Source organism: Poromitra crassiceps (assembly GCF_964638095.1).
Source record: "Poromitra crassiceps genome assembly, chromosome: 11".
Classification (NCBI taxonomy): domain Eukaryota; kingdom Metazoa; phylum Chordata; class Actinopteri; order Beryciformes; family Melamphaidae; genus Poromitra; species Poromitra crassiceps.
Window position 1 is genome coordinate 30003847 of NC_139643.1, and position 12373 is coordinate 30016219.

A 12373-nucleotide genomic window follows, 5' to 3' on the forward strand; every position below is an offset into this window, starting at 1 on the left:
CAGATAAAGAAAACAGTGATCTTCCCCAACACTACAAATGTATCATTTTGTAAACACAAATGGTTTTCATAGATGTAAAAAGTAAGGTTGAAACAATGAAATAAACATATCTCGTAAGCACATTCCCTGCCAGCAGTCACATATAGAACAAAGCAGAGACATTTTCTGTTCAGAGTGCTTCATCAATCAACCATGGGCATAAGCCTCCTAAACCAACATTGCCATTCGCTCCTCTTTGCCCATGCCAAGTTGCAATGCAAATTGAGCATGCACTTCTTATTCAAATTGCTGTGTGTACACTGCACTAAGTAAAGGGGCAGGGGAACTGAATGAAGACAAACAAGAATTATCAAGTTTTTACACTTGATTGGCTTAAGTAACGTATGACTGATTTGCTTTATTATAACAAGAAACACAGATCATACACAGTATGCAGTGCACAGAAGATGTGATTGATATGCTAGGGCTATTATTTGCAATACAACATAGGTAGCTCAAAATAAGATAAAAATTTTAAAATAAAATGCAAACTGTACAGTATTAGACATTAGCCCGTCTCATATCAGTTGCAATGGATGCATCAATGCCAAACAATTACAACAAAAGCTGTCCTTTCTTCAAATCTTCTTATTGTAATTCAAAATAATAATTTGGAGAAAAAAAAATCATTTTGTAATACTAATCAATTTCCTCAGCGGTGGATTCTCTGGCATGTAATAAGGTATTGTGGAAAAGCCTGTGTGTCATTGAAGATGACAAAGAGCGAGGGCTTGGTAATGCTGTCTGTCACACTGTCGTATCTGAGGGGCATGTCAGCGCTCTCCTTCAGAGGGGCCGTCTTCATCGAGTGGTTGCCTGTGGTGTAGTCTCCCGTCAAAACTTGCGACACAAAAACATACTTGTGTCCATCGACATTTGGAGGAGAGTACTGCTCCTGGACAGACAGCGCAGAGTTCACGGCAAAATACACCCCCTGGCCATAAACGGTGGCTGTGGGAAGAAACGTTAAAACAATTATTGAGTAGTTGCAGATGATTAGGAGCTCATCAGAAGAGACAAATACAGTGCAACTCAAACGAGAGAGCAGCAGTATTCAATAGTCATACCGTTCTTTCCACAGAAGCTTCTGTTGAATCCGTGAATGCATATCTCTTTGACACTCGTCTCGCTTGTGCCATGGTAGAGAGTCCGCTCCACTTCTGGGTACGTGGCACTCTGCATTATGCTGGCCTTCTTCAGCTTGTACTGATTGTAAAGCAGTTGGTTCATGAGCTTCTCCACCTGGTGGGGGAAAAAACATCCATGTTACGACTTACCTATTAAACAGATCAAATCATTTGTTGACAAAGTAATTTATATAGTTTATTTGTCACCTGTATGATTCTGATTTTGCTGTGGTATTCTTGTATGCTCTCATAGAAATTCTTCACCACATCCTGGAATTCATCGGAATCCTCATTCACCTTGGATGCTTGGGGCAGGTTTGACAATAGAGAGTATTCCTCTTCTGTTAAAAAAAACATTTACTTTTTAAGTATATACACAGAAAGACAGACAGACTCAGACTCATTCTGTTGCTGAATAAATATAGAGTGCATAATAAACATTACCATCAATGGTCAAATCCTGTGAACTGAGCATTTTCCTGGATATTTGCACAGATTTCCCGGAAGCTATGTTGTGCTCTTGCATCTTCTCAAAGTTGATGATGTGAGGCTGATTGTTTAGCAGGATGTCAATCTTCTTCCGTTTCATCTTCCAGGCATTCTCCATGAACACTATCACATCAGGGGGATACGGTGTTCCGGCTGAGGAGGTCGGATCATGCTGCATCCACTGGATGGTCCTCAGGATTTCACTGTCGGAAGGAGTTGTGGCCATCTTCTCCAGCAGCCGATTCATATCGCGCAGTGCTTCGGCCACGTAGTCGTTGAACCCGGAAATGGTGACTATGGTGCCCTGAATCTGAATCTCCACTGCATGCTTCCTTTTGATCATCTCCATGCATCTCTTGTGGAACTCTGAAATCCTTTTCAGGCACCTGTGCTCCAGTTTCTCCTCAACCTGTCTCAGGGTAACCTTCTTCCCAAGAGCAATGTCCACTCGGATAAGGTCACAGGTATAACCTGCGAACACAAATATCTGGATTGTGTTGGCTGCCTTGATGGCATCCTGTAGGGACGTATGGATACCCTTGTCCATTTGGACCAGTTTGGAGCTCTCGTCAGAAGGACCTTTGTGTTGGGCCATCTTCTTGGACAGCTCTAGGACTTTCCGCAGCTCTTCCTCCTCATCAGCAAAAGTCCTAGTTGACTCCATAGAGTACTGGATGGCTAGCGACATTTGGGCCTCTTCTTCCACATTACTCAGCAGGCCAAAACCACTTTTAACAGGCCTGAGGGCCTGGGGAGCATCGACAACTACATCAGCGTCCTGGTCTGTCAGGCTGGTAGGTTCCTCTGCTGTGTACAGATCCAATTCCTCTTCCTCTACGGCCAAGGGTTTGTCTGAACTAGAGTGAGCCACTTCCATGTCCTCATCGATGAATGAGACAATTCTCTTTGCCTCCGCTAAAAGGCCTATGAAGAGGTCAAGACATTGTTAGCTGCTAAAATGCCTATGAAGAGGTCAAGACATTGTTAGAAATGCAATGCACAGGAATAAGACGTAAACAAAGAGACAAATAATTTAGTACCTTTGTCTGCAGTTTGAATTAGGTCCTGTGCAGAACCATCCAAAGACACGTGCTGGAAGTTTTGGTGGGACATCATTTTCCATGCAGCATCAAATATGTCCTGGAAACAAAACAACACTAAATCACATTCTAAACTAGTCTATAAACAATGAAGGGAAGGAGTGATGTTGGTGTACCTGTGGTTTAATGGGCCTATTCCTGATTTAATGCTATGTTTTCTTTACTGAAAGTCATAGTAACACAAACAATGGAGGAAAGCACTACGAAAAGAAAGAACAGGGAAGCTAAATGTGCAGCAAACAAGAAAACCGTGAAAATCAGCATTGTATTTTATTTATTTTTTGCAGTTTCCCTGCGTTCTCAGTCTGCTTCTTCAATGCCTGTGACGGCTTTATGGATGCCAGTTACCTGAGCGCCCCAAGCTAGATGCCATTTCAAGATACACAGCTCCAGGCAAAACATTGCATAATGTTGCATTCAAAACACAAACGCATGCAAACGATTAGAAAAACAACACACTCTGTCTCATTGTTACATTACCTCGTTCTGTAGAGGTTTCCAGTGCACCTTGTCTAGGCTGATATAAACCTGGAACTTTGTCTCCATTTCCTTCAGGATGCCTTTGCACTCATCTCCGAGCAGCCAGCGGGCCACTCCTGGCGCATTTATTGTAGTGGTTCTGGTAACGATAGAGGAGACCACACCTTGCAACACCTCATCAGCCATTTGGCAAGCAGGAGCATTGCCGTGGATCTGTCAATAACATGAATATGAATATGAATAAAGATTAAATGTACAGATGAAACAACCCAATGAGTTGAATGAATGAATAAATAAAACAATGAAAAAATGGGAGCAGGAATGAAGGAACTACAAGCTTCAAGTGATTGTAGAAATGTATGCGTTTCTACTTGTGACATTGAGGCCATTTACACCTGGCACTAACATGCATTTTCTGTGATGAGATTGCAATCGGATAGTGCTTGACCACATTGGTCTGATTTCAATTACACCACCTGGCATTAACATGCGTTTTGGGTAATCAGATTGCAATCTGATCAAAACGGGTGTCCTCTCAATGCCGATTGACAGGACACATTGCATTTACACTTGTGTTTAATGTGGTCACAACGCGTCCCTGACCACCTCCGGAGGCGGTTTGGCCGATCAGATCGCAATCCGTCTTCAATGTGTCTTGGGGGCGTTTACACCTGTACTTTCAAGTGGTCAAGCACTATCCGAGTGCAATCGGATCACAGAAAACGCATGTTTGTGCCGGGTGCAAATGGCCTCAGTGATGCACCACGTACCTTTAGTCCGCAAACCTCCATCCCCTCTAATGGAAAAATGGATACTTGATCCATGTCTGCCAGCAACTGATGGCAATGGATCTGGATGTACTTCAGCATGCCCGGCTCCATAGAGATGACCGTTTCCCTTTCAATAGTTGTACCAAGGAAGTCCAAGATTTTGGTCTGCTTTTCACTCTCCATCCCTTTCAGAGTCAAAACGTCAATCTTCCCTCCTGCTTGCGACTGCCTTACCGAGCAGAAACCCAGAGCCTGCACAAACTCGGACCACTCCTTGATATAGAGCATGCACTCGTATTCTTGTTTCACTGCTATGCTGAAGTCAGACAGTTGGGATTTCAAATAGCTACATGCCTGGCTGGCTGAGTTCGGAGACAGTGACGTCAACACAACAACACAGTCTGATACAGTGTACAGAGTGGGCATCCCAAGTTGCTTCATGGTTTGCAGTAGCCTTTCTTTTACATCTTGGTTGGCCAGGAACTGAACCTTCTCCGGGTCAAAGGTCAAATGGGTCTGCGCAATATTGCCAAGAAACTCCAAGATGGTGTTCTTCAGTTGCTCCACTCCCAGTTTGTCAGGTCCTGTAATGTGCACGCCGTCGTCCTTGACTTGGATGTCAAAGTTTGGGTGAGCCTGCTGAATGTCTCGTGGAAGAGCGCTGAGCTGGAGCAAGGCACATTTTACTGGGTCAGCGATAGCAATGTGGCTTGAGAGTATCTCCATCTCCTCTGTGAGGTCCATGACTTCGTCTGCTACCTCTACGCGGGCAGCTACAGGTTTCAAGGCCGTCTGATGGGAGGATTGGCTACTGGCAGCAACCGCTGTGGGAGAACTGGTCTGTATCTGACTATGACTCAAATCTGGTGGGTTGTTATCAGTGTTGTTATCTGGGTGTCCTGTTGCAGAGTTCTGTGATGTGACGCTTTCTCGAGGTTGAAGAAAGTCAAAGTATGGCTTAACAGTTAGGTCAGCATCCTCCAGTCTGTGTTGAAGACCCACAACAGTGTCCACAGCTATTGAAAAAAAACAAAGATCAAAGACCAAAACACATTTTGTAAAATAAACTATAACGAAACAGCAAAACAGATAGGCCTGAAAGAGAGAATGTTAATGTAACACTTACATTCAAACTCGACAAAGGACACTCTTGCTGCACTCTCGGATATCATGATGACCTCCTTCACCTTCTGATTCCCACCTCGCTTGCTCTCGAAGTACAATGCAAGCATGTCCCCCGTGATGCCAGGGCGCAGGTTCTCCACTAAGATGGAGTCTGTCTGCTCAACTTGTTCAAGAGTGATGTTGGATCCTTCTAGTGTCTTACTGGAGATCTTTGCACTAAGTGTTTGGAAATCTGTTGGAGGAAACAAATAACATATTGCATTGATGAGTCCTTTCATTTTTCCTTAACAATGTCAACAAATAAATAACAAATTATTGCAACATCTGGGAAGAATTTTTGGAATAATCAGTAATTTGTGCATTTGATGGACCTTTAGAGAAGGGTTGGTGGAGGTGGATGAGGATGAGATCTCCCCCTGCTGAAGGATGCAGGGTGTAGTCCTCTTGATCCAACCCCATTTTGTTCTCCACATAGAGCTCTACCAGCTCGATGTCAGTGTTGGGGTTGATCCCACGCAGCAGCAGTCTGCGTTGGTCCTTGGAGGCGGGCTTCCTCACCGTCAATTCAACATTATGCAGAACATGGTGGCCTTTAGACAGCACTGCTGCCACAGCTGTCAAAGACATCAGATTAGAGAGAATGGTTACGTTTCATTATCAAATTGCCCTGACGTCAAATTACAGGGCTCATTCCATGGATGACCTTTTTGCTTTAAGCACATTCATGTTGGGTATGTACTGTACATTGGGTCAAGGGGCTTCTGGAGATAGCGAGTATTAAGTTCAGTGGCTTTTTCCTTAGCATGATTATGTATTTAAGTGTTTTTAATGTGAGGGAGGTAAACACCATGGTGGGTAAATAGTCTGGAAGTTAAGGCCTCTGGGTCATTTTAGAGAGAAAATTTAGGGTATTTGCCAGAACCAAGTGGACTATGAAACTATAAGATGCTGTTCCTCCTTGGCCAACTAAATTTAAGGTCGCTTTCACATAATATAAGCTGGTGGACTCGGGAGGGTGAAGTTGCAACATTGTTGCATTTTTCATTTGGTCCGGTTCGCTTTCATACAGCAATTTGTCAAGCGCACAAAACTTTCTGGACAATGTCACGTGGTCGAAATGGTAACTCGTCTATTGGCCAGAATAGAGAAGGGAAATCTCTCCTCTTCCGCCGGCTTCTTGCGTGGCTGAGGCTGTGCTGAGGGCTGACTGAAGTGAACAACACAAGTGAATCCGCAAAACACAAACCACGGAGCAACACCAGCTGCAATATTGGGATTTCAGGTTTTACTTTGGTGTTACTATCAAATAAATATTTTACAAGAATGTGCCCAATATGAGCAGCAGATGAGGCAGCGAGCTGTTGAACATTTCATTCTGCAGATGAGACGATTGAGGCAGTACCGAAGGAAAAGGCGAGCCCTGTTGAGACAACGATGTGTTGTTGTTGTTGTTATGACGACGTACATCACGCGGCGCGCACACGTGTACAGTACACGCCACCGTGTATACTCATGATGCACTGGCACTTCTTCCTATGCTTTCACACCACAAACAAACCGCGCTAGAATTCACTTGGAAACTGAGACCTACGTTTTCAAGCGGACCAGAGTTCACTTGTTTGTTCCGCAGCAGAGTTCGTTTGCGCTTTCACACCACTGCAAATGAAGCGGACTATCCGAAGAAACGAACTCTGGCGCGTATAAAGCGGACCAAACAGCTTATATGTGAAAGCGACCTAAATTGCAGTAGCATATGGATTATCTAGGATAATCCTCTAAAACGATAATCAGAATTTGCCAATTGATTGTTACTTTCCAGAGAAAGCTCAATCTCCAAATGTTCGATGCAAAATGCTGCAACATCTGGGCTCTCTGGAGCAAGCAAAATAAATTATTTTACTATCCGTCTTTTCCAGCTATATCACCACACCAAGGTAAAAGAGGTAACAGAAGTGGGATGGTTTGTGTATATGCTGTGGGCCTTGGGGCAATGGGAATATGGAAACGTCACACTCTTGATGGGGATAGTGTAACAACCATTGCTATGGTCTGCTATCTGCTGCTCAGTCAAGTGCAGATAGTAGCCTACAGATTCCCAAGTGCAAATGTCAAAGGTTGACAGATCACAATCGTACGGGTGTGCACTTAAAAACGTTCTACTAAAGAAATATGTATTGCCCTTCATCATCATCTTGTGACAATACAATGAATGAACCGCCTCTTGCCTTGTGCTTCTTCAAACACCAGTAAAGCACGGTCCCCCCGCTTTTCCACGGAGACGAGGGGACCTCCTCCAGAGCGCCGCTTATTCTCAAAGTACAGACACAGCAGCTCCTCTTCCACTCCTTCAGGCAAGCCCAGCACCTCCAAAGACCTCTCCTCTTGGCTTTCAACAGGCATCCTGACATGTACAGAAACACAGGAGTCAAACTTAGCCAGCCAGAATGATTCAAAGGAGTCCAAAGTGGACTCAGAAATTAGAAACAAAAAAGTGAAAACAAAAAAAGTGAAAACTAAAGCTTCACCAGCGTAACAAACCCATATTCTGCATGTCAAGGCCTGTGATTGATGGCTAAGGGTGGAAGTAATGCATTACAGATAATGTAGTCACTGTAATATAGTTCCTTTGTGTACTGTTACTTTCTTTAAAAATTTGTAATTTTACTTTAATTATGTTTTGACCTAGTATTAAAGCAGCTACGAGCATGATTTTCGATTGTTATTAAACAGTATAATTACAATATTGATGCATCACATCTTACCTATAATAGTAGCTGAGACCAAAGCCGTGTGAATCGGAGATTGCTCTCTTGACGATTATTAAGTCTGTGTCTGTCTAAACTCGCGTCACCAGGGGGCTCTCTCTCTTACCGCCGGACCGGATAAACCCGGAAGTGAAACCCGGAAGTGAAACGCAGCTGCCTGCCTTCAACCGTTCGCGCTGCCTAGCAACATACCATAAACAAGAAGAACGCCATGCATACTCTCGCGAACATCTCTCGTTATATTCTAACAGGTTTTTTGGAAGTTATTTTGTGGTTATGGCCGAAGTGGCTGCTGCAAACCGTTTCATTTCACTTCCTGATCTTCCCTGGCCACAGACAGAACACTGGCCGATTCACTCGGGGTTCAAGCGAGACTACTCTGCGTTGGTCTCGTCTACTATTAGAGGTAAGATGTGATGCATTGATATTAAATTTAGGCTGTTTAATAACAATCGAAAATCTTGCTCGTAGCTGCTTTAACCCTGAAAGTAAGCCACATTTGAACTCACATCTGGAGTACAAATTTTGTAGGCTCTCCATAAGCATTTGATCAGAAACTGGCCTAGTACTTTATTTTATTCTTGTATTATTATTATTATATGAAAGTATCTAGTTCAAAACAAAAATGCCACAGTCTCCCACTGAGATGCCACAGGCTGCCATGAAGTGTCACCGTCTGCCAGTGCCACTGGCTTGAGTTGGATATTTTGATACTACACAATTTAAAGCATGCATACATAACAGACTAGACTCTGGCCTGTACAGATACTACCTGTATGTCACCTACCTGACAGGTCCAGGAAGACAGACCTGACTAATTACGAACGCTAGCTTTGGTAGCAGGGTGTGTGTTAGGCTACAGGAAATACTTCAGAACTAAAACATAAAGGTTAGGCCTACAACTTACCCTCAGGCTCTTTCTATGTTCGTCTCAGGACTTCACGGGCCCTCTCATGGTCATGGACCATGCGATTTTCGTTAAACAATCTGTGTTGGGCATTAAACTCACCTTATTTCTGCACTTTGAAGTCAGTTAAAGACAAAGTTTGACGAGAATCACCGAGTTGCCTGGAAACAGAGTCCAGACGCATGCGTACTGGCATCATTTTGTCTTCTACATACATTCTGCAATGCATTTTAGACAGACCACCACCGTTCACTTTTCCCCGCAACTAGGCACCCTACCTGTGACTTCAAAGTGCAGAAATAAGGTGAGTTTAATGACCAACACAGATTGTCTAACGAAAATCGCATGGTCCATAAGAGGGTTACCGTGAAGTCCTGAGACGAACATAGAAAGAGCCTGAGAGTAGCCTACAACAAATGGTTTGAGTCATTACTGATTCTGATTCTGATTCTGATACAGCATAGTGATACTTCTCACTTTGTATGCCTGCGTAGTAGTTCGAGCTAACGTTAACGCTGCTAGTTAGAAAGTGAAACCAAACACTAGCTAGAATGTTTATATGCTTTCTCTGGGAGCTTACGTTAGCTGGCGGCAACACCCGCCATTTGACGATAAAATGGTCGAATATATTTACACGAAGGCCATACACTTTTCTAACGCATTTGCATTCACTTACCTGCGCCACTAAACGACACATCTGCTCATGAAATCATCCTGACTGTCGAGGGAGCTGAACGAGCTGAACCATGAGCTGACCTGTTTTTACTCTGACTTCCTTGTTATGTCGCTTGCTCGCCAGCTGGTGGCGACAGACATGTAGAATCTACATAGTGTTTGTAACGATGAACGATGGTGATGATGATGATGATGATTATAGCCTACCATCAATAGTTTGTTATTGTTATTGTTATTATTATTATTATTATTATTATTATTATTATTATTATTATGAAGAAGAAGAAGAAGAAGAAGAATTTGTGATAACAGAACATCATTTATATGATATTATATGATATATGATATGACATGTCCACAGTGGTTATCAAAGTGGGGTCCAGGGATCCCCAGGGGTCCTTGAGGGGGTTTCAGAGGATCACCAGAATTCCAACCATAAGTAACACAATGACAGCATGTACAGTATGACTACTTTGGTCATGGGTTTCAAACACTTTCTGTAATAAAACATAAAACTGTGATGACCCTCGCACTCTCCTGGGCCTTTCTTGCAGGAGCCTGGTGTTGGGATCGTTAGACTCATTGGGATGCACTCATTGGGCACTCATCAGTAAATTATTGTTTTCACTTTTACTTTGGTGTAAGACTCCCCTCATATGTTACAACCCAGCTCAAGGAAGTAACAAATGAGGGGAGTCATACACTAAAGTAAAAGTTAAAACATCTATTAACTAAAACAGAAATAACTAGACGACACAAACGACATTAAACAAATTAACAGAACTGTGAGGAGGGAGAGAAACTGGTCCGAATGTCTTCTTAAGCCCAATGAGTGCACTGGGCCCAGGTGCACCTAATTAGCCTAACGACCCCAACACCAAGCTCCTGCAAGACAGGGCCAGGAGAGTGGGAGGCTCGTCACAAAAGCAAAAATCTTATCAGATGGGGGACTCTGGGACAAAATCTTCTCAAATGGGGGTCCATGGTCTAATTTGTGGCTCCTTGACGTGAAAAAGTTTGAGAGCCACTGTGATATGATATGATATGATATGATATGATATATGATATGATATGATATGATATGTCATTTGTGGTCTGGGACAGAATGGTGTGATTTAATAATAAACATGCAATCTCTCGCTGTGCAACAAGAAAACAGCTGTGCTGTGATGTGAAGTCAAGCTGGAAAGTCTGCATGAGCTGCTTCATAATGAATGAAAATGGAAAGATGTTGCAGATGCTGGAGCACCCAGGGCCATTTTCTCTGGAAAACAACTGTACTTGTGCTCATTTGGATATAATACTAATAACTCACTTGATGTGTTCATTTTTGGAAATAAAAACGCAAATGAGCATCCTGTGCAGCCAGTTTACTGGAAACTGTTTATATCCGTTTACATCCGATTCTACAGTACACCAGCTGTTTTCCATTATTTTTCATTGGAATCAATGGATGGATCAATTCAATGGAAAAATGGATTAAGGGCAGTTTAGTACAGCGATTTATGATGGTCGGTGATATTCTATTATCATCGATGTCAATGTAGGAAATTTAAAACATATTTTGGGGGCAACCTTTTGTCTAAAAACTCATTCATCATCACTGGAGCAGTTGTCTCGCCCCACCCCCTCCCCTGATCACCACCAATGTCATGGCTCCTGTAGAAATCCCTATGGGGGGATTATCTATCCTATACGTCACTGACGCCCCCCCCCCCCCTCTCATCTCAAGAGGAGCGTCATCATATCATGGAGCCATACACCACACTTAAACTGGTTATTTGTTCAATAAAGTTTATTAAGCCTTCCTACAAGTCTCTCGTGATTGAAATGTATGTATGTATGTGTGTGTGTGTGTGTGTATGTATCCTCTCTGTTGCATTGTATCCTCTCTGTTGCATTTTCCTTGGACACCGTCGGCCTGACAGCATTCATATTTGGCACGTGTACCGGCAGAGGTCCCGAGCAGACGGTGAGTGGTGACAGATTTTTGAATTAGGTCATTATGGCCGATTAAATGGCCAAAAACGATCAATTAGTCATAGCACGACCCACAGCAGCCAGCAGGTGACACACACCAGGTACACCCATTAGTGATAGCATTACCCACAGCAGCCAGCAGGTGACACACACACACACACACACGTGCGTGCGCGCACACACACACACACACACACACACCAATTAGTGATAGCATTACTCACTGCAGCCAGCAGATGACACCCACCCACACACACACACACAGAGACAGACAGACCGACAGTGATTGCAATACTCCAACGGGTATCAGAACTAGTGATAATAGAACAGAATATGATCATGGTCGGTGACCATCATGAATCGCTGTATATAAATTGCCCTTTATACCTTAGTACCCTGACCATATAGGAATGAGTTATATTTCTCAAATCAGACATTTTATATTGAATTGAATGTGCCTTTCTCCGCTATAATACTTTATTATCACTTACTGTACAATTAACTTTGAGCAATATTCCAACACGTGGGAAGTAGAAAGTTTCCCATGCCTTTCGCTGTGCAGAATAGATCATTGTAATAGTGTGCCATGTAACTCAAAATGTGTATAAAGTCAGGAAGCATTTGCATTAAGGTAATTTATTGTTAATAAATGTGCTTGGTGTTTGCAGAGATTTCAGTGAAAACGATCAGGCTTTTATTTTGGAGTATTGTGGGAGCCTGCAGCAGAGCCAAACACACAGAATAACACAAGGCTGCCAGTGCTCTCTTATCACCCATCGCTCCCACGCAAGCCAATATGAGCGACCTGTTACGCAACAACTGCAGACCACAGTAATTCAAAAGCCCTTTCTGAGCTTCGGCTGAACACATATTTATATATAGTGACCAAAAAAAATGAAATTATGTTCTTCTGAAT

The 12373-nt window shown here is 43.1% G+C and overlaps 1 protein-coding gene across 1 annotated transcript; it reads right to left on the reverse strand.

Annotated features, from left to right (window-relative positions):
• Positions 1–390: 390 nt before the first annotated feature.
• parp10 (poly(ADP-ribose) polymerase family member 10) lies at positions 391–9565 on the reverse strand. The gene is made up of 11 exons (XM_083646151.1): positions 9479–9565; positions 7356–7531; positions 5502–5744; positions 5132–5362; positions 4006–5021; positions 3236–3448; positions 2696–2795; positions 1611–2579; positions 1374–1507; positions 1107–1281; positions 391–990 (listed from the first exon to the last, which is right to left on the reverse strand). The coding sequence occupies exons 2-11, from the start codon at positions 7528–7530 to the stop codon at positions 692–694; spliced, it is 3555 nt and encodes a 1184-aa protein (XP_083502277.1). The 5' UTR covers position 7531; positions 9479–9565; the 3' UTR covers positions 391–691.
• Positions 9566–12373: the final 2808 nt, after the last annotated feature.

Excerpts from the sequence above, each read along its gene's own strand:
- parp10 (XM_083646151.1), bottom strand. The coding sequence starts at position 7,530 with ATGCCTGTTGAAAGCCAAGAGGAGAGGTCTTTGGAGGTGCTGGGCTTG. Across the intron at positions 3,449-4,005 it reads TGGAGGTTTGCGGACTAAAG|ATCCACGGCAATGCTCCTGC; the intron begins GTACGTGGTGCA and ends TGTTATTGACAG. Across the intron at positions 2,796-3,235 it reads GGAAACCTCTACAGAACGAG|GACATATTTGATGCTGCATG; the intron begins GTAATGTAACAA and ends TTTTGTTTCCAG.